The 21077-nt window shown below is 43.9% G+C and overlaps 1 protein-coding gene across 6 annotated transcripts in view; it reads left to right on the forward strand.

Annotated features, from left to right (window-relative positions):
- Positions 1 to 24: 24 nt before the first annotated feature.
- The window catches only part of UBR4 (ubiquitin protein ligase E3 component n-recognin 4), an 81777-nt gene continuing 60724 nt past the window's right edge, over positions 25 to 21077 (forward strand). For 4 of the 6 annotated variants that reach the window (XM_075437490.1, XM_075437491.1, XM_075437492.1 and 1 more), the window contains exons 1-29: positions 30 to 200; positions 4636 to 4733; positions 5480 to 5583; positions 6302 to 6431; positions 6535 to 6674; positions 7021 to 7123; positions 7643 to 7784; positions 7943 to 8067; positions 8777 to 8901; positions 9140 to 9199; positions 9332 to 9522; positions 9764 to 9863; positions 9954 to 10091; positions 10592 to 10709; positions 11137 to 11324; positions 11905 to 12064; positions 12197 to 12282; positions 13269 to 13438; positions 14120 to 14402; positions 15041 to 15173; positions 15573 to 15652; positions 16282 to 16410; positions 16854 to 17036; positions 17265 to 17387; positions 17477 to 17706; positions 18347 to 18471; positions 19045 to 19142; positions 19271 to 19428; positions 20131 to 20340. In XM_075437490.1, the coding sequence (XP_075293605.1) occupies positions 67 to 200; positions 4636 to 4733; positions 5480 to 5583; positions 6302 to 6431; positions 6535 to 6674; positions 7021 to 7123; positions 7643 to 7784; positions 7943 to 8067; positions 8777 to 8901; positions 9140 to 9199; positions 9332 to 9522; positions 9764 to 9863; positions 9954 to 10091; positions 10592 to 10709; positions 11137 to 11324; positions 11905 to 12064; positions 12197 to 12282; positions 13269 to 13438; positions 14120 to 14402; positions 15041 to 15173; positions 15573 to 15652; positions 16282 to 16410; positions 16854 to 17036; positions 17265 to 17387; positions 17477 to 17706; positions 18347 to 18471; positions 19045 to 19142; positions 19271 to 19428; positions 20131 to 20340 (4064 nt within the window). In that variant the 5' untranslated portion in view covers positions 30 to 66. Of the gene's footprint in view, positions 201 to 4635; positions 4734 to 5479; positions 5584 to 6301; positions 6432 to 6534; positions 6675 to 7020; positions 7124 to 7642; positions 7785 to 7942; positions 8068 to 8776; positions 8902 to 9139; positions 9200 to 9331; positions 9523 to 9763; positions 9864 to 9953; positions 10092 to 10591; positions 10710 to 11136; positions 11325 to 11904; positions 12065 to 12196; positions 12283 to 13268; positions 13439 to 14119; positions 14403 to 15040; positions 15174 to 15572; positions 15653 to 16281; positions 16411 to 16853; positions 17037 to 17264; positions 17388 to 17476; positions 17707 to 18346; positions 18472 to 19044; positions 19143 to 19270; positions 19429 to 20130; positions 20341 to 21077 lie in introns of all 6 variants that reach the window. The other 2 variants (XM_075437495.1, XM_075437489.1) reach the window with 2 other exon arrangements.

The following is a 21077-nucleotide window of genomic DNA, read 5'->3' on the forward strand; positions in this document are numbered from 1 at the left end:
GAGGCACTTCCGCCCCGCCGTCCCCCTCCGCCGCCGCGGCCCCCCCTGGCCCAGCGGAGCGACAAGATGGCGGCGGGCCGCGGAGCGGGGGCCGCGGCGGAGCCGGGCTGGGAGGTGGCCGTGCGGCCGCTGCTCTCCGCCTCCTACTCGGCCTTCGAGATGAAGGAGCTCCCGCAGCTGCTCGCCTCCGTTATCGAGAGGTGAGGGCTCGGCTGCCCGCGCCGGGGTCCGGGTGGAGGAGGGCGGGCGGGCGGCTCAGGCCCAGCCTCCCCTCAGCGTCCTTCCCTCAGGGCTGCCGGGGAAAGAGGGAGCCCCGAGCATCGTGCGGGGAGTTGCTCCCGCCCGGCCTCCTCCCGCTGTCCCGGGGCCCGGGAGGCTGCGGGCGGTGCCCCGGGGACCTGAGGAGCGGGGCTGAGGGCCAGTTACACCGCCGAGAGGCTTCGGGACGGTGCCGGCGGGCTCGTTTCTGCTGGGGCTACGAGAATGAGGAGGGGACTGGAGCATCTCTCCTACGAGGAGAGGCTGAGGGAGCTGGGCTTGTTCAGCCTGGAGAAGAGAAGGCTGAGAGGGGACCTTAGAAATGCCTCTAAATATCTGCAGGGTGGGTGTCAGGAGGACGGGGCCAGACTCTGTTCAGTGGTGCCCAGCGACAGGACAAGGGGCAATGGGCACAAACTGAAGCTGAGGAAGCTCCAGCTGAACAGGAGGAAGAACTTCTTCCCTCTGAGGGTGACGGAGCCCTGGCCCAGGCTGCCCAGGGAGGCTGTGGAGTCTCCTTCTCTGGAGATATTCCAGCCCCGCCTGGCCGCGGTGCTGTGCAGCCTGCTCTGGGTGACCCTGCTTGGGCAGGGGGTTGGGCTGGGGGACCCACAGAGATCTCTGCCAACCCCCACCATGCTGGGGTTCTGTGGGGCGCATTCTGCGGTGGGCTGCCTGGTGGGAGTTGTTCCCTCAGCTGGCTGCTCTGGGGACTGGCTCCAGGGGGGTGACGACGGGAGACAGCAGCTTCCCTTTGGGTTCCTACCTGTGAATGCTGCTTGTATTTTGAGGAGAAATGAAGCTGAAGCAAATCAAGCCTGTCTTCTCTTAACCAATTAGGCTAGGAGCATGAGTACTCACCGGAGCTGTTTCATTGAACTTGTAGCTTATTTGATCATCTAAAGCACTAGGGGTGAATGCTGTGGCGTTATACTCACTTACAAAGGTATAGCCCTACCCGCAGTAAGTTGCTTAGGGAACAGCAAATAAACACTGCATTAAGGAAGATAACGAAATAAAGCCTTGTGGTATTTTGCTTGACGCAGAATGGCGGAGTGTACAAACAATGGATGCTTCAAGTTAACATTCTGAGCCTAAATACATGTAGTAGTGGTTCACCTAGAAACCTGCATGTACTCAACATTTATGTGATTTGGACAGTTCTTAGGCTGCTCTTTCTTTAGGGACCATTCCAGCTTCGCTTCTCCTTGTGGCACTCGGCTGTCGCTGTGCCTGAAGTGTTTCAGCAGAAGAATATCACAGTGACACTTAAGTGGATGCACTTTTTTGGGAGAGGTCTGCTTCCCGCATCAGTGAGGACGATGGCTCCATTTTCCACTCGAGACAGCAGTTTGTTGCGTTTGAGTAGCGCTGCCCTGAGGTCTGAGTTGTGCGCCTGACGCTGACTGCGTTTCGGAGTGGCAGGATTTAATATGCGTGCAAGGCCTATGGAGTCTTGCAGGACAGAATCTGTTGTTTCATGCCTTGATACGACACATGGAAAATCATGGAGGAAAAAATACGGTTTGTTCGTGTTTGGAGCTATGCTCTTCTATGCTGAACAAATAACCTATCTTTAAATTTCTAGTCTAAAATATTTTATCTGTTCACCTTATTTTTAGAAGATGATTGTTAGCTCTCGTAGTGAGACTTGGTTGATACCATCCACAGAGTGGCTGGGTTTCCCCTTAAATAAATGTGGTGCAATGGCAGCGACCTCACTAATGTTATTCTCTTCCAATAAATTAAGAAGGTCCTTTTCTTGACAATTCTTATATGTAATTTTTAAGTTTAAGCATCACCAAGCTACTGGAGTTCCCCTGTTAGCAGGTGTATTCAAGAACTGAATAGGTTGTGGCCTCTTATTTGACATAAATTATGGAAATGCTGCCTTGGAAAGAGGCAGCTGAAGTGGGACGCAGTTTCCAGAGTCTGTAACAGTGCAAGGAGGCTGGTTTTCGGGGAAGGGTTTGCAGCAAGGAGAACTCCTACACCTGCTGCTGTGCCTTGTCAAGGAGGACGCTGCTTTTGTGCCTGCTGCCTTACATAAAGGGTCTATTTCGGGCCTGTTTGGGACTTGGAAGCAGGACTGAGAGGAGGTGGTGTTTGCTGCTGGCATGGTAGAGTTGATACTGACACAGAGGCTTCTTGCTTAGCATGAGTAATGGTTTTCCCCGGGCAGCAGATGTTATTTAAGCAATAAATCACAATACAATAGCTGAAAGTTATTATTAAACCTCACTATATACGCAGAGTAACACTCTAGCACATCACAGATTAGGCTGTTAGCATTTATTTCTGTTTATTTGCAAGGACTTGATGATTAGTTGACAGATGCCTTCCGCTTTTCACTACCATGACACATCCACGACTTGTTTTAATAAAACTCAAGCCTCTTACTGTCCAATCCAGGTGAAATTCCCTATCTTGTTCTGGTTTCTGCACCTTTCTGTTCTTATACCTCGTGGGTATTGTGTCTTGCACAGCTTGACCTATACAGCAGAGCAATAATTGAGGAGGTGCTGATTCCTCCTGTACTCTATTATTCCTGGACTGTTCTCATGTGTTCTTTTCAAATACCTTGCATACATTTACTGCTGCTAATTTACAGCTGGGAATAAAGAGGTAGGTGAGCAAAACTGTTGTCTGAACATAGGGGAGCACAGACTTTTTTGCCTGTTCAGTCTCTGGGCTCGTTACCTATCAGTGTGCGTCTGGCAGGAGACAGTGAGGTGAAGCCTGGTGAGCGAGATGTTGAAACTCGGTCGTGTTAAGCTTCTGAGTATCCTGAAGTCGAGCCTCTCACTTCATAGCGTCTATTTCAGCTTTTTGGGTAGACTAAATAAGGAAAAAATCTCGGACTAAGAAATCAAAGCTACAAAGCTGCTGAGTTTTTCTTTCGGTTCATTTCTCCAGAAGAAATGATATATTTTACAGTTTCTTCTGCTTCAACCATATCCCTCACTGTGACTGGAAACGATGACTTAGGATAGAAGAAGGGAAGATGTCTGGGCGTAAATCAGGCGCTGTTCAGGTCAGCGGGGAATGGTCTCCTCTTCGTCCTCCCACCCTGCCAGTGCTGGCACCGTCGTGTGCGGCGGGGCGAAGGGGACGCGTGGGTTCGTTTTGCCGTACTCTGCAGCAGTGCTTGGCATTGCCAAACGTGAGAAATCATCGTCTGAGTTTGGTGCAGCTGATGCGGTCTGCTCCCTGCCTCCCCTCCAGATGTAAACTCTGTTGCCAGAGGTGGAGAATGCTGTGTCTTGAGAGGTCAAGTTAAAGCCACTAGAGAAGCGGAGTTGTATAACCTGTCCTTCCAACCTGCTCCGTCACATCCCCGAAGGAAGATGTGAAAGAGAGTACTTTAAGCGTTTAATAGGCAGATATCCCCATCCCTTACTTAGTTCTGTTGAAGAAAAAACCAAGGGCAGAATGAGCTGTGGAGGCAGGGCTGTGTTTCTGTGCTTGAGGTGGTTGCCTTCAGGTTTCTGTGCAAATGGGAGGTGGTGTGACTCTTCACTACAGCAGCAGCCTTTAACGTGTCATTTCTGTGCAGACGCAGGTGTTCTGCGTGGCCAGTGGACCTCACTGAGAAACCTCAGAGGCTTGACTTTCAGTGTGTTGGTGCATAATTTGCTTTACAATTTTTACTTTTGGTTGGAGCTGGGGTGAATTTTTCATTTGCTGGGAGCTTTGTGTCCATCTGTGCGCGGGGCAATGTGGTGCAGGTCTCTGAAGGTGCAAGTCGCTACCCAAGAGGCTGATTGCAGGGGATGCGTTTTTCTCTACTGTGCGTTACCTGCCAAAGCTCTTTACTCCCCAGCTTGTTGCAGACACTGCTGGTGTGTGGTGGTTGTTGTTGTTGTGCAATTGCCCGTTTTTATCCTCCTGTTTTTGCAGAATTGGATAAACTCAGTTGACTCTGTGCCGTGACAGGAAGGGAATGCCTGTGCTCCAGTCCTGGCAAATCCTGCCTAGCGTTAGCAGAGCAAACAGCCCAAGCTTTGTGGGCAGCTGAGTTTAGAATAACTTAAAGATTAATGAACTTCCGACTGGGAGAGCGATTGCTGAAGAGACTGACCTGCTGGTGGTGTAAAGGAGAAACATCTGCAGTATGGGAACTCTTTCCTTACGTTTCCTATGTGGGAAGCGACTGTGATGCCCTGACCTGTCTGCTGCTGGGGGAGTCAGTCCTGAGGACGCGGGAGATGGGACACAAGGGAGAGGATTCTGCTCTCAAAACTTTAATTTGGAAAGAGCATGCAATTTTAATGCTCTTGTCTTACATCTGTTAATAGATACAACATACTGTGAGTGCTGTGTGGTGCTGCTATTGTGCTGCGTACAATTGACAAATCTCCTGTTCTCCTATTGCAGTGAATCCGAAATCCTGCACCATGACAAACAGTATGAGCCTTTTTACTCTTCCTTCGTTGCGCTTTCCACGCATTACATCACTACTGTCTGTGGTCTAAGTAAGTGTTCCCCGTCCTTTGCTGCTTTTGCTCTTGTGTTATGACTAGGATATAGTGAAAGTAAACGAGACCTATTGGCCATTCTGTGTTTGTCCCAAGCCCTCTTTCTGAATCAGACATTCAGGCAGAGTGCGTGAGGCCAGCTTTGCTAGCTTTTGTACTGGCAGAATGTCAGTTCGGGTGGAGTGGGAAACTGGTTGATGGGAGCGTGTGGGCACAAGTACTGGGCAGTGTTGGCACCTTGGTTGCTTACTCATTGGCCTGACTTCATTTAGGGGAAAAAAATTTTGTTCGAATGAAGAGTTGAAATCGATTTTCAGGATTTTTTAGATCATTCTTCAGCAGTTATGTTACTAGGTTGGAATGAATGATCAAAACGTTGTGAGTCAAAATATTTTAGGTTATTTTGGCTGAAAGAATCTGATGGTTTTAACAGAAAGTGGGTTGGGTCAACATGTTTGGTGTTCTTCAGTGCTTATGTTAGTATTAAATAATGTTGCTGGGGAAGTCATTGTATCTATTTAAATTACCTTGTCTGGGTAGATGGTATTATCCTTGCTTTACTGACATTTCTTGGGGTACATTTTAATGAGACGGAGTTTATATTGCGTCTGTCTGTTAGACATGATAGATTGTGTATGCGTGCGTGTTGCATAGCATTCTATTTCATTGAAAGCATTAAGAACATGTTACACTGAATTATTTAAAAACATGTACTGAGTGATGCAAGGATCTCCTTTTTTCAGTACCAAGAAATCAATTGCAATCAGTGGCAGCTGCTTGTAAAGTCCTGATTGAATTCTCGCTGCTGCGTCTGGAGAACCCGGATGAGGCGTGCGCTGTTTCGCAGGTGAGCACAGATTTTTGCCTGTGTGGACAATCCTGAGTGCGAAAATGGACTTTGGCCTCTAATTCTGGACTATTTGCTCTAATGTTACACAAAACAAAATGACTGAAGTTCTTAAAATGTTTAAGATCCAGCGCTTCGGAGGAGACTGATACCTGTTGGATCTTCCCTCTGCTTTCTTTTCTCAGAGTTTCAGCTTGTGAGCACACCAAAATAAATATGGCCTGAAGCTTGCTTGAGCAGATCTCAGTGAAATCCGTTGTGGTTTCCTACAATCTGAATTTGTTTTGTGTAACAAGCTGGATCCAAACTGTTCTGTTGACTGTTTGTTGAGTTTTTAAAGATGGGTTCTTCCCAAGTTGTATTTTAGTCTTCTAGGAGGAGCTCCAATGTGTTTCAAAGAGGAAAGGCATGTGAGAAGTGTTCACATAGTGTGGCTTTTGATAGGGCCGGCATTAAGCCTTAGTGTGTCATGGGAGGGAGAGCTTTTCCAGATGCTTTTCCATAACAAGCGCATGGGACAGTGTTAGCAACCTGAATTATCTGCAGTTAATAAGCTGTCGCGATCTTTGGTGTGAGATCAGAGTGGATTCGAGATGTCGCAGTACCCTTACTGGCTGAAGTTGCAGTACTCTTAATGCAGCTGCCTAGAATAAATGATATCAAGGGATACTTGGTATCAAGAGAGTTTAAATTGTGCTTGATGTCTTTTTCTTTGTAGAAGCACCTCATTTTACTGATAAAGGGACTGTGCACGGGCTGCAGCCGCCTAGATCGAACTGAAATTATTACCTTCACAGCAATGATGAAATCGGCCAAGCTGCCTCAGACTGTGAAAACCCTCTCTGATGGTAGGTGTTTTAATTCACGGTATGTCACTGCGGCACTTGAGTTAGGCACAGAAAATACGATGGTTTTGTTACACAAAATGCTGTTTTGCTGTCTCCCCTGCAGTAGAGGACCAGAAGGAGCTGGCCTCCCCGGTGAGCCCAGAACTAAGGCAGAAGGAAGTGCAGATGAACTTCCTCAACCAGCTGACATCAGTCTTTAACCCTAGAGTCTCGTCATCACCATCTGTCCCGCCAGAGACACAGGTGAACAAACAGCCCTGGAGTCGAAGCAGGCTGAATTTTAGCATTCATAGCATTGGTGCAGGCAAGGACCGAGGGCAGCAAGTGGTGGTTTTTTAATACGCACGTGTAAAGAAAACCTTTCTCAAGCATTTAGATCCTAGTTGCACGTTGACAAATGGCAAATGACAAAATACTGTTTGCATTGTATTGGCAATAGTTTTGTTGCCTCGTGGAAGCTAATGTTCAGTGATATTCACAGCTCTTTTGAGTTCTGCTGCTGATGCACCTTGCTCCTATGTAGAGACTTACTGCAATACCATGTATTTTTAATGCTTCCATAATATATTTAGTATGTGGTTGCTTTTAGGTGGAAGCAGAGAGTGAGGATCAAGCTTCCACAGATCAAACCTCAGCGGCAAAGACGAAAAGCATATTCATCGCTCAGAATGTAGCCAGCCTGCAAGAACTTGGTGAGAATCAACTTTTTAGCGTTGGGGAAAAAAATGCTAGAGCAGATGACTTTGTAGTGTTACACCTTACAGCTCTGAATGGGAAGAAACTTTCTGACCAATATCATTTGTTCCTTTGGATTCGCTTGCTCGCGTGCTGATGTTACCAAGGGAGGTAGTGGCTGTAATGTCATTCTCTTCATTGCAGAGGAGATGAGCTCAGTGTATTTGTATGCAGTAGATTTGGTTTTGAGGGGAAAAAAAAGTGGATGACATAAAATAGCCTATGGGTGTGAATTAAACCTGATGTGCCGCACAGCATGCACACAGAGCTTTGTGACAGCCGTTCCGAGTACAGGCTGAAAACTTCACCGTCTGCTTTGTGTGTTGTAAGCTAGTCTTTATACTGTTACCTCATCTATGATCATATTTTCCACTACAAAGAATAATTAAGTCAATTACTGATGACCGTTAGATCTGCTCTGCTTAGAAGCTCTCCCATGGAATGGTAAAAATAACACTGCTATTTTTGTTTGGTAGGTGGCTCTGAAAAACTGCTGAGAGTGTGCCTGAACCTCCCCTACTTTTTGCGATACATAAATCGATTTCAGGATGCCGTGTCAGCCAACTCATTTTTTATCATGCCAGCCACAGTGGCAGATGCCACTGCTGTTCGCAATGGGTAAGAGCCTGTCGTCACTCTTCCTTAGTAGATGCCGGGTACGCTGTATGAGAGAAAGTAACTGCGCTAGCTGTGCAGTATCAGTTATTGTGCTGCTCCTGTGAGCCGTCTGAAGTGTCCATTGCGTTGCTGACCCTTGACATGTGTTGTTACTACAGGTTTCATTCGCTGGTGATAGATGTGACCATGGCACTGGATACTCTGTCTCTGCCTGTACTGGAGCCCCTGACACCCACGCGTCTCCAGGATGTGACTGTTCTCGCTCTCAGCTGTCTCTATGCAGGTGAATGGATTTCCTGTGCTTTCTCTGGAGCTCGAAGTCGTTTACACTTTTGCTCTGCTTTGTTACCTGCACATTTGCGGCTCGGCCCACAAGTAACCTTTATTTCTCTTTAATTTGAAAGCTGTGCAGCATACTGCATAGTATGGTGACTGGGTTAATATGGAAATTGTTATAGTGACACTGAAATTCTGATACATTCTGCGAATGTTCCTGTCAGTGTCTGACAGAAAGACTGAGTGACTCAATGTCTTCTTAATAGCCTGTAATTTCTGCTCTTTTTTTTTTTTTTTTAATGTTCAAAGCATAATCTATTTTTGCAATGCTTATGGCTTCAGCTTCGTTGGTTATATCCCCAAATCAACTTGGTTTCCCAGGAGTGGTTTAAGTACACTAGAATCCTGCGTGTTTAGTTGGTATGGGTAAGGTTTAAGGCAGCCAAATATGAAGATTGCCTTAAAAATGGTATTGAATTACATGGTAAGACATTTCTTCCTGTAACGGTTCTTACGTGTTTCTGTAGGATGAAACTTTACTCTTTTGAGGGTACTTCAGAAAGATTTTTGAATCTGTCAGCTGTAATATTGAATATTCCCAGCTCCATCAAGTTTATGGGCATGTTTGATAGTGCTTATTTTAGTGTGCTAAGCAGAACATGGAGTCCCGAGATTGGCTCTTATTGAGAACGTTATCTCTGCTTGTTTTCCATCAGGTGTGAGTGTGGCAACTTGCATGGCCATCCTACACGTGGGTAGCACTCAACAGGTACGAACCGGGTCAACAAGTTCCAAAGAAGAAGATTATGAAAATGATGCTGCTACTATTGTACAGAAATGTGTAAGTCGATGAGAGGGCGTGTTTATTGTTTTCATTCTCAGCAAGTGAAGTGCGTAGGATTTGTATTTGTTTGGATTGCAGTACATATGTGTTATTTCTAGGCTTTAGACTTGCTGATAAACGAAGTAATGAGGTGGCTAATTTTAGAGGGCAAAATACCATTGTATTTGGAGGTTTTATTTTTATTGTTGCCCGTTGGAGCGCTTAAACATTAACATGGTTTTGAATTGATTTGCAGCTTGAAATCTATGAAATGATCGGACAAGCCATCAGCAATTCACGCCGTGCGGGGGGTGAGGTAAGATTTGCATCTCGGGAAGCCTTTTCACTGTTTTTTTGCTGGTATATTTAGGCATTTGGATTGACACTATTTTCTCTTTTTTGGTGTTTTTTTTTTTTTTCTTTCCCCCTTTCACTTTTGGGATGATAGCATTATCAGAACTTCCAGCTGCTCGGGGCTTGGTGTTTGCTAAACAGCCTCTTCCTCATCTTGAACCTCAGCCCCACAGCCTTGGCTGATAAGGGAAAGGAGAAAGATCCACTGGCTGCTCTTCGCGTCAGAGACATCATTGCTCGTACTAAGGAGGCTGCTGGGTCTCCCAAACTGGGACCTGGGAAAGGGTATGTAACAACCCCACTGAAGGAATCGTTGTCCATGTGTCTAACCCATGCCCAGCAAGCAGCTACTACAGAGTCTTGCTGGTCTCTGGAAACTTCATCTCCATTTGTAATTGGAATCTTGATTCTTGGAAAGAAGTCGTCGTCTTCGGTTTAGCAAAGCAGTCACTTCACTCAATATATATATTTTTATTTTTTTTAATTTTCCACCTGACATTACATTATGTCCTTGATGTTTCTGCAGGCATCAAGGGTTTGGTGTTCTGTCAGTGGTGCTAGCAAATCATGCTATTAAATTGCTGTCATCGCTCTTTCAAGATCTGCAAGTGGAGGCATTGCACAAGGTATGTAGGTAGCATGTTCGTTCTTGTGAAACATTTTGCCTTCTCCACTGAATAGATGCTTTAAATTCTCTTTTCGATGACATCTTCCAGGGCTGGGAGAGTGATGGTCCACCAGCAGTCCTGGATATCATGGCTCAAAGCACATCCATCCAGAGAATTCAGCGGCTGATAGATTCTGTACCGCTCACGAATTTGCTGCTGACTTTGCTATCTACTTCCTACAGAAAGGTAGGAACTGGCAGACAGCTAGAGAACTTCTGTAGCTGAACCACTCCCACTGAGTGTCATCTGCATGCAAAATTCTCACGTTGCAAACCGTGACTATGTGAAGAAGAATTTAGAATTCTGCTTTCAGAAGCTATTGACTTGGGCCTCTCTTTCCTCTTTTCAGAGATTTAAATTCAACAAACTTGTTCTAATAAAAGTTTTCTGTAAGCTCAGTGGTATTTGTGAGTTTAGTGGGAATATGAAAATGCGGTATTCAAAATGGATTCTTTTACGTTAGCTGTTACTTGAAGTGGTGCTTACAAGCTTGGTGTGGATTATTTATTTTGAACCATTCTGCATAATTTTTAGTACAACTTCAGGGTGAGAAGCCTTCAAAAACTGTTGATAAATTAATTGAGTCAAATTTGCTAGAAGAAAATTAAAATTCATTAGATACTTTAGTTTTCAAGTTCTTACCTGTCATAATCCTAACATTTGTCGTGTTCTGCTGTTCTGCTAAGGCTTGTGTCTTGCAGCGTCAGAGAAAGGGCTCCGTGAGCAGTGACGCAAGTGCCTCCACTGATTCGAATACTTACTATGAGGATGATTTTAGCAGCACTGAGGAGGACAGCAGCCAAGGTAAGAGTTTGCAGCAAGCAACTGGAATGTGGGTTTTGCACTGTCTTTCAGATTTAGTGGAAACTTGGCTACTGTGTTTTTGCTTTTTTGGATTGGAATGACATGTAATGCTGAAAATATGAAACAGTTTGTAGGATCTATTTGGCAGAAGTAGTGCTGACTGGACTCTTCTATGTGAACTGAAGCCTGAGTGGCTGGGATTTGGCAGCGTTTGCTTGAGAGGAGAGTGGAAATAATTTCTTCTTGTAAATTCCTGGTGGACTGCTATAAAAGTGCTCAGCCTTGTGATTTGGAAAGGAAAAATAAAGATAGCAGATGCCTTAACTGTGCTCGCTGAAACTCTTCCAGGCCTTTTCTAGGCTGAGTAGTTTGCATAAGGTAGTTGCTTACAATATTACGCTTTTGTTTTTCCTGCCTTCTGTGTTAGATGATGACAGCGAACCAATCCTTGGGCAATGGTTTGAAGAGACAATCTCTCCAAGCAAAGAGAAAGTGGCCCCTCCGCCACCCCCTCCACCGCCGCCTTTGGAGAGCTCACCTAGAGTGAAAAGCCCTAACAAACAGGCTGCCGGAGAGAACGGGAACATCCTGGCCAGCCGCAAAGATCCAGAATTGGTATGGGCAGGCCTTCAGGCTTAGTGAAATAGGCGATGTGCTGTAGCGTGGCTTGCCTCTTGGTGGCTAGCTGTGTTGACAGACAACATGATACACATCAGGTGCTTGAAGTACATTGGTGGTGGATAATCAGTGACTGTCTTGGCTTTGAAGAAAGATGTTTTCTCTGCTCTTCTGTCAGGTGGAATGTCGCCGTGCTTTTTACTGCCAGGGAAGCAAAGACTGAAGATAATATCTATTTGGGTTACAGAGGGAGAGGGAAAATGAGGGCGGAACTATAAGTGAAATGAGTTGCTGATAGAATGCTTTTAGCTCCAACTCCATTGGGTAAAGATAAAAATAAGTACTGCAGTCGAGAAGTTGGAGCCTTGCAGCCTTTTCAGAGAATTCTAAAATTGGTCCTGATATAGAACACAGCGTGCAGTGAGCTGGATTGCGATGAGTAAACCTGTACTCTGCTGCCAGGGGTGCAGTTAGGGGACTTGGTTTGTTTTGTTGATAGATGTGGTTTTATTTAACGTTGTCTTACAGTACCTCTGCTTACTGTTGCTTCTATAGTGTGTTTCTCTTTTCTTTTCAGTTTTTGAGCCTAGCTTCAAACATTTTGAACTTTATCACTTCTTCTATGCTGAACTCCAGGAATAACTTCATTCGCAACTACCTGAGCGTCTCTCTTTCGGAGCAGCACATGGCTACGCTGGCTAGCATCATCAAAGAGGTGGATAAGGACGGGCTTAAGGGTGAGTGATCAGAACCTCTCTGTTAGAGAACACAGACTGTAGGGTTTACAAGTGTGTGCTTTCTTAGCTCCGTGTGAAAATCTTTAATTTAGGAGAGCAGCAGTAGAAAATGGCTTGATCCCTGTCTTACAGGCACGTCAGATGAGGAGTTTGCTGCTGCGCTGTATCACTTCAGCCATTCCTTGGTTACCTCAGATCTTCAGTCCCCTGCCTTGCAGGTAAGTCTGTGATTGAATGTGTAAATGAAATGAAGAACTGTTGGTGTCTGTTAATGTCTCTACACGGACTCTCCACACCTAGAGTGCTGTGTGGATGACTCCGTTTGGCTCTAGAGTATACTCTTTTGCAAACAGTGCTTGGAATATTTTGGATCCAATGACTTGGATTACCTTTGCACTCATACAGTACAAAATACCTTGCAGAGTGTAAACCTAACATCTAGAGTTCAAGTTAATCCACTGAAATTTCAAGGTGATGAAAGCTGAAAAGGAAATGAGTTTGTATATTTTATTTTGGAGAGTTGCCTCTGTCCATGCGTTTATCAAGAGGCACTTGTGCAGATTTGCCTTGCTGTCAGGACCGATGCCAAAAGGCCTTTGAATTCTCTCAGGAGAGAATCAAATTAATCCTTTTGCTTTCATGTGCTGACTTTGTAGCCTCCAGGTTTCTTTGCTAGGTCATGGGCTGACCCAACTTAACGCTGTAAGCAGAGGTTATAAATCTGCTTACCAATCAGTGCATTCAATCCCTATACTTTTTGTTGACTGTTTTCTGCAGTATTTAAAATAGTTTTGTTGTTTCGCTTTGTTTTTTTTTAAGGCTGTTGGACTTTTGAGAAATCTGCCTTTTTATTATCTTTGGAATGAAGCAAGTGTTACTGTGATCAGTCAGAGGGGCATTCTTCCAGATTCTTAGATACTGAACGTAGTAGCGTAATCGCTCCTGCTGTGATACTGCAGTAAATGAGTAGAGCTCATTAATACCTTTTTTTCTGTATTGGTGTTGATGTTGGAGGTTTATTGCCTTTTAGGTGGCATAAGTGTCCCTTGGTAGTTAATATATGAGATTGGAGAGATACTGCTGTGTGAAGCCTTACAAGCTTCGAGAGCCCTAATGTTTATTGTCATCTGTATGTTCAGATCATGCTCTTAACTGAAGTATCAGACAGGACTTTCCTCTTCTCAGCAAGTCTGTTTTGTTCCAGAACACGCTTCTTCAGCAGCTGGGAGTTGCCCCTTTTTCTGAAGGTCCGTGGCCTCTCTACATCCATCCTCAAAGTTTGTCAGTGCTCTCACGACTTCTCCTGATTTGGCAGCACAAAGCCACGGCCCAGGGAGATCCTGACGTTCCAGAATGCCTTAAAATTTGGGAAAGGTGAGGTGGTCTAATGTTAAACTCAAAGTCAGTCATCTCTTACCTCTCTGATTTTCTATCAAGTGCAGATTCTCTGGGGCCAGCGTAACAAGTGTGTGTTCTCTGAGCAGTGATGGAGTTCTCCTTCTTGGAGGAGAAGAGGGTCAGTCTTGTGTGTTGCTGGAGTCCTTCACCCAGAGCGTAGGAAATGGCACCTAGAATCAGGATTTAAGTGGGTGGAGGCTGAATTACAGCAATGCTGGTTTTTAAAAAGGGAAGGCAGATAGATGTCTTATTTCAGCAGGTTTCTGGTAGGTTCTGTTCCAGTGGTGCCAAGAGTTTTCCTCTCTGTGCCGTTGCCTGGATATGAAAGCTGCTGATAGGGTTTAGCTGACTTAAAGCTGTAGTGAACAGCTTTTCCTGTGAGAACATGTTTGCAGCTCTCTTTCTCCTTTTGAATGGTTGTTCATGTTTTTGATCAAATATATTTGCCTTTAGTTCAATATATGTGGGTTTTACTGTTTGCATAGTCTTATTCCAATACATAATATAGTGAATAGTTTGTGAAATTGCCAGTAATAGAAAAATAAGCAGGAAAAAAAATGATGAAAATGTTTCTCAAACCTCTAATTAACGAGATTTTCAAGAGGGATCTAAGCAAGGAGAAAAGTAAACTTAATAAACTTCCTCTCTTATTGTCAGGTTTGTGGGCACACTGAAGCAAAATGCCTTGCAGGGGACTCTTCCCAGTGACACGGAAGATCTGAATGTTGAACATCTCCAGCTGCTGCTGCTTATTTTTCACAATTTCTCTGAGAGGGGCCGCAGATCTATCATGATGCTTTGTATCCAGACAATTGTGGAACTGACAGTGAACATGGATACCCAGCAATGTTCTGTGCCGCTTATCGTGGCACGTCTGCTCTTGGTGTTTGACTACCTGCTCCATCAGTATTCCAAGGCCCCCATGTACCTGTTTGAACAGGTAAGATTTTGAGACCCTGCTCTTGGTATTGAATTGGTCACCCAGCAGAAGCCCGTAACAGGCAGTCATTTGGCATGTGCTGGTGTCTTCATGACTTTTGTGAGTAAATCGCTTCTTTGTTGTTACCAGCCTTTGGAGTTGCAGTGCATGATTAACTACAGTTGCTGATTCCTAGCAGCAGGTTCAGTTTAAGTATTAATTCCTGGTGCACCTACTGTCCTAATAAATCCTGTTAAGGACAGGAGGAGTGCCTTATCTTTCCAAATCTTGAATGTTTTGGTATTTAGGCACCATTTCACAAATACTTTGTGTGCAGTGTCCTTGCTTTAGCTTTTCACTGTTGGGGGTTTTGGCACAGTTCTCATTAAGGGGATGCTAGTGTTTTGCCTGTGTCTTTTTCAGTTGTTGGAAGCTTCACCCTTGATTTAAACTGCTCACTCCAGAATAAAAATCATGAGATTAGGGTCCAGGGCTTCCCTCAGAAGCTGGGAATGATTGTGTTTTAGCAACAGGGCAGTTTGTTTATGGCTCTTTTTCTGTTGGTGGTGGTGGTGGTATTTTTCCCCCTGCCCCTTAACGACAAGGATGCCATGGGTGGGTTTTTGTTTGTTGCTTTGTTTTGTTTCTTTTTAACTTAGGTGCAGTATAATTTGCTGACACCACCCATCGGCTGGGTGAGTGGATCCCAGGACAGTAGCAGACAAACATCTGTCCCACTTTATCATGGGTTTAAAGAAGTGGAAGAAAACTGGACCAAACACTGTTCATCAGGTAAGAAAGAAAATGTGAGGAATTTCTTACTCCAAGATTTGCTTTTAGAAATAAATGATAGCCCTTCCTGTGCCCTGGTGTGGGTAGCTTTTCCTACTTTTAATAGACATAGTTACAATAGACAGATAAAAAAGCATGTAATGCAAGACAAGTTTTATTAAACAAAATTATTGTCATCTAGGATATGCTACATGTCATTCAAAAGAAACGTGTATTTATTATGCCAGGATTGTATGAGTAGGAAAACCTTGGCTGCATATACCATAGGTTAAAAGCATGTATAATCTGTCATGAAGCTAGTTTAGTAGAATCTGATTGTAGTCTTAAAATATGGAAGGTTGTGGGGATGCTGAATTAAAACTGTCACTTTGAACACTATTTTGTGTCCTCACATTCCAGATGCAGTTCCACAGCCCAGATTCTACAGCATCCTATCTCTAGAAGCTTCTGAAGATGATATGAACCGTCTAGATAGCACGGTATGGGGAGTTCTGTTTTGAAGATGTTTCCGTAAGCCTTGAGGGCCGTGTTGATTTGACAAGCACCAGGGAAAACAGACAAGAAGTAAAGACTTGACGAAGCATCTAGAGCAGAAATATTTCAGCAGGTGGAGATTAGAGTAGTGGCTGAGTAAGATTATGCAGGATTCCTTTTTGTGCCCGATTACATGTCAGGGAGGTCAGTATGCAAAATCTGTGAAGATCTGTTGGGCTGCTTGTAGTAGTGCTCGTGATTCCAGTATGTGTGCTGTGGCAGAGAGCCCTTTCATATCCACATATATTTTTCAGTACTCCTGAAACATTGGAGACAAAGACACGTGGCATTAGAGTTGCTTTCTCATGTCCTATGTTCTTCCTGGGTTTTGTTTCCTCATTAAATTTGTTGTCATCAGGGTTATGGGCTTGCTTCATGCGTGCTCCTGTATAACCAGTTCGTTGGTACTCTGACTGGCGAGAGAACTCCCCAACAGAGTTAACTTCCTGAAGTTTTATTTTGCATAGTTTTGGTCTGTGGGTATTCTGAATACTTGAGAGAAGGGCTTGGCTGTATATGAACGCAGAGCTGGGCAATTTGCAAAGCAACAATCGTGACTTGTCACCTCTTGCAGGTTTGTGAGGTCCTTTTCTCTAGGACTGTGAAGTATGATGAGCTTTACACTGCCCTGACTTCATTACTTGCAGCTGGGTCGCAGTTTGATACACTCAGGAGGAAAGAGAACAAAAATGTCACCGCACTGGTAAGACTGTGTTGCTGTGCTGTTGTCTGTGATGAGGAGTAACGAGGTTACGAACGTAGTATTTTCAAGCAAAGTATTCTCGACAGGGGTTGGAGTAATGGGGAACTTAAAAATCCCAGAGCTAATGGTAGTGTTTATGGTGGCGGTACATCTCATATGAGTTTTTAATTCATAACATGTGTTAGACTTGCTGTGTGTCCCTGGTAATTCCAGGAGGTCTGGGTAGAGTCTGATGAAGCAGAAAAAAATTGTAGAATCTTTCCTTTTTCTTTTCTCACTCCTCTTTGTTGCATAAGATGTTGTGTAATACGACAGAAACAGTATGCGTTCATCTGGTTTGGCACATCTGCTGGAGTCTAGAGTCTGATGAGATAATTTTAGTAGATGTAATGACTGAAACTGCAATCTTTCTTATTAATTTGTCCAACTGGATTTCTGTTTAGGAAGCCTGTGCACTTCAGTACTACTTCTTGATACTGTGGCGGATACTAGGCATTTTGCCTCCATCCAAAAGCTACATGAATCAATTAGCTATGAACACACCCGAGATGAGTGAATGTGATATTTTACACACATTGCGCTGGTCTTCCCGTCTGCGAATCACATCTTACGTCACATGGATCAAGGTACAGCTGCATCTTAATTAGTGTTGTTTTGTAATGTTGTTGATAGTAAGAATGTCAGTCTCTTGTTCTTCTGTGCTGACTCCATGTGGGATTTGTTGTGTGGGCATGGTGGTGAGAAATGGGAACTTGTGTCCATGTTTTCTTAAAGTGTTTTATCCTGGTAATTGGCAGAGTGGTTAATTATAGAGCACTTTCAACGTGTGACAGGTCTTTTCTTGTCATCTGTAGGATCACCTTACCAAGCAGGGCATGAAAGCTGACCATGCTGCTTCTCTCATTGAGCTGGCCTCCAGCAAGTGCAGCTCAGTGAAGTACGATGTGGAAATAGCGGAGGAATACTTTGCTCGACAGGTAAGGTGGTGTGAATGCAGGTGTGCCTATGGAGCTTCTGTTTTTGTGGAATGATTTGCACTTACTGTTCCACCCCTTTGTATTTTAAGATATCTTCTTTCTGTGCTGTGGATTGCACAACTATTCTCCAACTGCACGAAGTTCCCAGTTTACAGTCCATTTACACCCTTGATGCTGCAATTTCCAAGATTCAGGTTTCTCTAGATGAGCACTTTTCCAAGCTAGCTGCAGAAACTGATCCACACAAGTCTTCAGAGATAACCAAGAACCTCCTGCCTGCTACGCTACAGCTTATTGACACTTACGCTACGTTTACCAGGTACGGTCCTTAGGGTTGCTAGTGGAAGTATATTTTTCTTCTGTACGTAGGGCTTTATTTGCATTTTGTTTGTTGTTTTCTTAGAGGTAGGTGCTTCTTTTTTTGATACTCCAGTATAGTTACTTTAACTTACGTCCTCTAGAGTGTCAATTGTTTTAAAAGAAGAACAAAATGTAGCTTCTCAAGCCGTGTATGTGAAGTTGTTGTTTATAAGTAGCCTCCTTGTCTGATCTTTCAGGGCTTTCTGGCGAGATTGCAAATCCAGCTTTTCCTCCAAAGATGAAACCTCCTCTTACCACTCTAGGATAGTGCTACATAAGGTTATTTCACTGAGATAATATTGAGACTGTCAGACCATCAAAAAAGAGAAGGGGTTTAATTCTTACATTAAGAGTTTGAAGTCTTCTAAACTCTTGTTAGAACCTGTGTAGAAGAAAGCAAAAGTCAATCAGCTTTTTCTTTTGAGTGGGCGCTTTTCCTGGTAAGTAGCTTAGAGAAGATAAAAGCTCAGAACTCCCGTAGTGGTATAACATGAAGTATGGGGCAGAGCTGCAGAAGTGTGCTTTCTTATCTGTTGACACACTTAGTTCTGAAATGCAGAGCTGTTTCCTGAAATAAATCCTTTCCATCCTGAATGCAGATCTTACTTGCTACGGAGCCTCTCTGAAGAGGGCTCCACTGAAAACAAACCCTCTGAAGAGAAGCTGCGGGGTTATGCTGCTGTCCTGGCCATTGGATCCAGCCGTTGCAAGTCTAATACTCTAGGTGAGGGTACTGGGTAGTTCAGGTTTCTTTCTCTACATAGATGAAGCTTTCTACAGTGCTGCCAACATTCAATTTCAAAGCTTTATGCTGGCTAATGTGTTCACAACCACTTCATTCAAATGAGTGCATTATCCTGTCAGCCGTAGACTGGAAAGTCTTTTCCTTTTAGTATCCTAACAACTGAAAAAGTTGGGCGAACCTTGAAAGAGTACCTATTCTTGTGAGCTTATCTGGATGATTGAAATGCTTTTATAGCTGGATTAGTGCTCTGGTGGCATGGCATAGTAAGGGGAATTACGAAATGTTGGTATGTTGCGGACTGCTGAAAATTAGTATTTTTGCTGTGTTTTCTGTTTTAATAAAGACAAAGAAGCTGAGAAGCTCTTGTGAACTTAGGGATAATTTTGCCTCGTAGAAAAGCATGAAACTAGCCCTCAGCAGAATTACAGCTCATTTTAGCTACAGTTGTGTCTTAAATAATGATCTAGTTTTAAAAAGTGTTGTAGAAGCATTCCAGGTTTCAATAGGACCCGTGAAATTACTCAGTGACTTGTGATTCTGTATTAATTGCAGGTCCAACACTTGTTCAGAACTTGCCGTCAGCTGTGCAGACTTTATGTGAATCATGGAACAACATTCATACAAACGAGTTTCCAAATATTGGCTCGTGGGTGAGTCCAGCCTCGTGGATTGATCTGGTGTGACTGTAACTCTGTGAATTGCTGGGAATGGCGGGCAGTGTGTCTTTCTGTGAAAGATACAATTGTTCAGGTTTGTGTGTGTGTGTCTCAATCCTTAGCGCAATGCCTTTGCGAACGACACGATCCCCGCCGAAAGCTACATCAGTGCAGTTCAGGCCGCCCACCTCGGTACTCTCTGCAGCCAAAGTCTACCTCTTGCCGCGTCCCTAAAACACACCCTTCTCTCTCTGGTCAGACTCACGGGGGATCTCATTGTGTAAGTGATGGGTTTTTTTATTACATTCTTGCTCTGTAGATCTGTCTGCTCTTCTGAATGTGTGTCTTCATCGGACTGTTTGGGTGGAACACTTGGTGAACTGGCGCTGTATTTTGAACTAAGCCTTTAACAGAGTTACTTTTAGTTTACAGTTTTAAATAAAGGAAAAATAGCCTTTCTGTATTGATCTCCTATCTCTAAAAGTCAGACTTCCTGAGAGAAACCTTTAGTCCTTTTTGTCGAACGGGAACTTGAAAAAACTGGGATATAAACTGAGACAATATAGATCTAATTAATTCATAATTTGTTATCATTCATTGTGTGATGTTTTCAAAGCATAAGGAAAAAGTGAAATGAAATAATTTTTTTTCCAGGGATTTAGTCTGAGATATTCTGAAACAAAAAAATACTTGCTGACGCTGCAAACAAGTCCAAAAGCCGTACTATGTGATAGCATGATTGTCTAGGAAACTGTTGCAGCTGTATATAAGCAAAAGCAATGTGTAGAGTTTTCCCAATGAGAACAGTTTTTCTGAGGGGAGAAATGGCTGGGACTGTATTTATCCTGGCTTTCTAGAAAGGGTTTCTATCGGAGATTTCCATCTAGACTTGTGCCTTGCTTGTGTGACTTCTGATTTATCAAATAAGGGTGTTCTCTGATACATCATCCAGAGATTTATTTTGTTTGCTTTTCCTTTCAAGCTGGTCAGATGATTTGAACCTGCCACAGGTGATTCATTCCCTGTTGCCCCTCCTGTTGGAGACCAGCACAGAGAGTGTGGCAGAGATAAGCAGCAACTCCCTTGAAAGGATCTTGGGCCCTGCAGAATCAGATGAATTCCTGGCACGTGTTTATGAGAAATTGATCACAGGATGCTATAGCATACTGGCCCATCACTCTGATCCGAACAGGTAACGGGCTGCGTGGCTCGTAGTTCTCTCTTCCAACAAAGCTGTATACAAGGAATTACTACAATAAGTTTAAGTATCAGTGCTGTTTCTTGAACCGCACAACAGAAGGGTGAAAAATCAGCTGCTTTTTATCTCTTGAAGACTTCTATACTTGTAGACTGAAAATACAAGATATTTTATTCACGTTACCAGATTTTTCAGCACAGCCATTCAGGCATTGTGGATTTTAATCATCTCTTGTAACTCCAGATAGAGCGTGTATAGATCTGGATGCTTTTTCATTTAAGCAAATAGAAAATTATGTAAATACAAGCACAAAATCACAGCTGAAGATGCCAATGTAACTTGCTTTATATTCCTTTGTCTCTGTTCTCGCTGTTTGTAAGGATGGCTAATCCCCGCTTTATCATAGCGAACTAGCCAGATTTGTGCTTCCCAGCCCTTACTCGCTGTGTGTATAGAGAGAATAAGCTCGATGTGCAGATGTTGATTCTACCCATCTGCAACATAAAACCATTAGGCATGATGATGTTGCATCTTTTTAACACTGATCCTCTCTGGATGGAAGGTATTCAGAGGGAGATCTCTGCGCCTTCTGGTAGAGAATGTAAACGTAATTGGATTTTACTTGCAGAGTGCGTTGTGGAGTGGAGATGAGCACAGGAGAGAATGGGGAGGAGTAGCATTAAAAGAGACTTAAAATGTAAAAAGAGCAGCCATTTAGAGTAATTTATGAG

This window comes from Opisthocomus hoazin, chromosome 16, assembly GCF_030867145.1.
Source record: "Opisthocomus hoazin isolate bOpiHoa1 chromosome 16, bOpiHoa1.hap1, whole genome shotgun sequence".
Lineage (NCBI taxonomy): Eukaryota > Metazoa > Chordata > Aves > Opisthocomiformes > Opisthocomidae > Opisthocomus > Opisthocomus hoazin.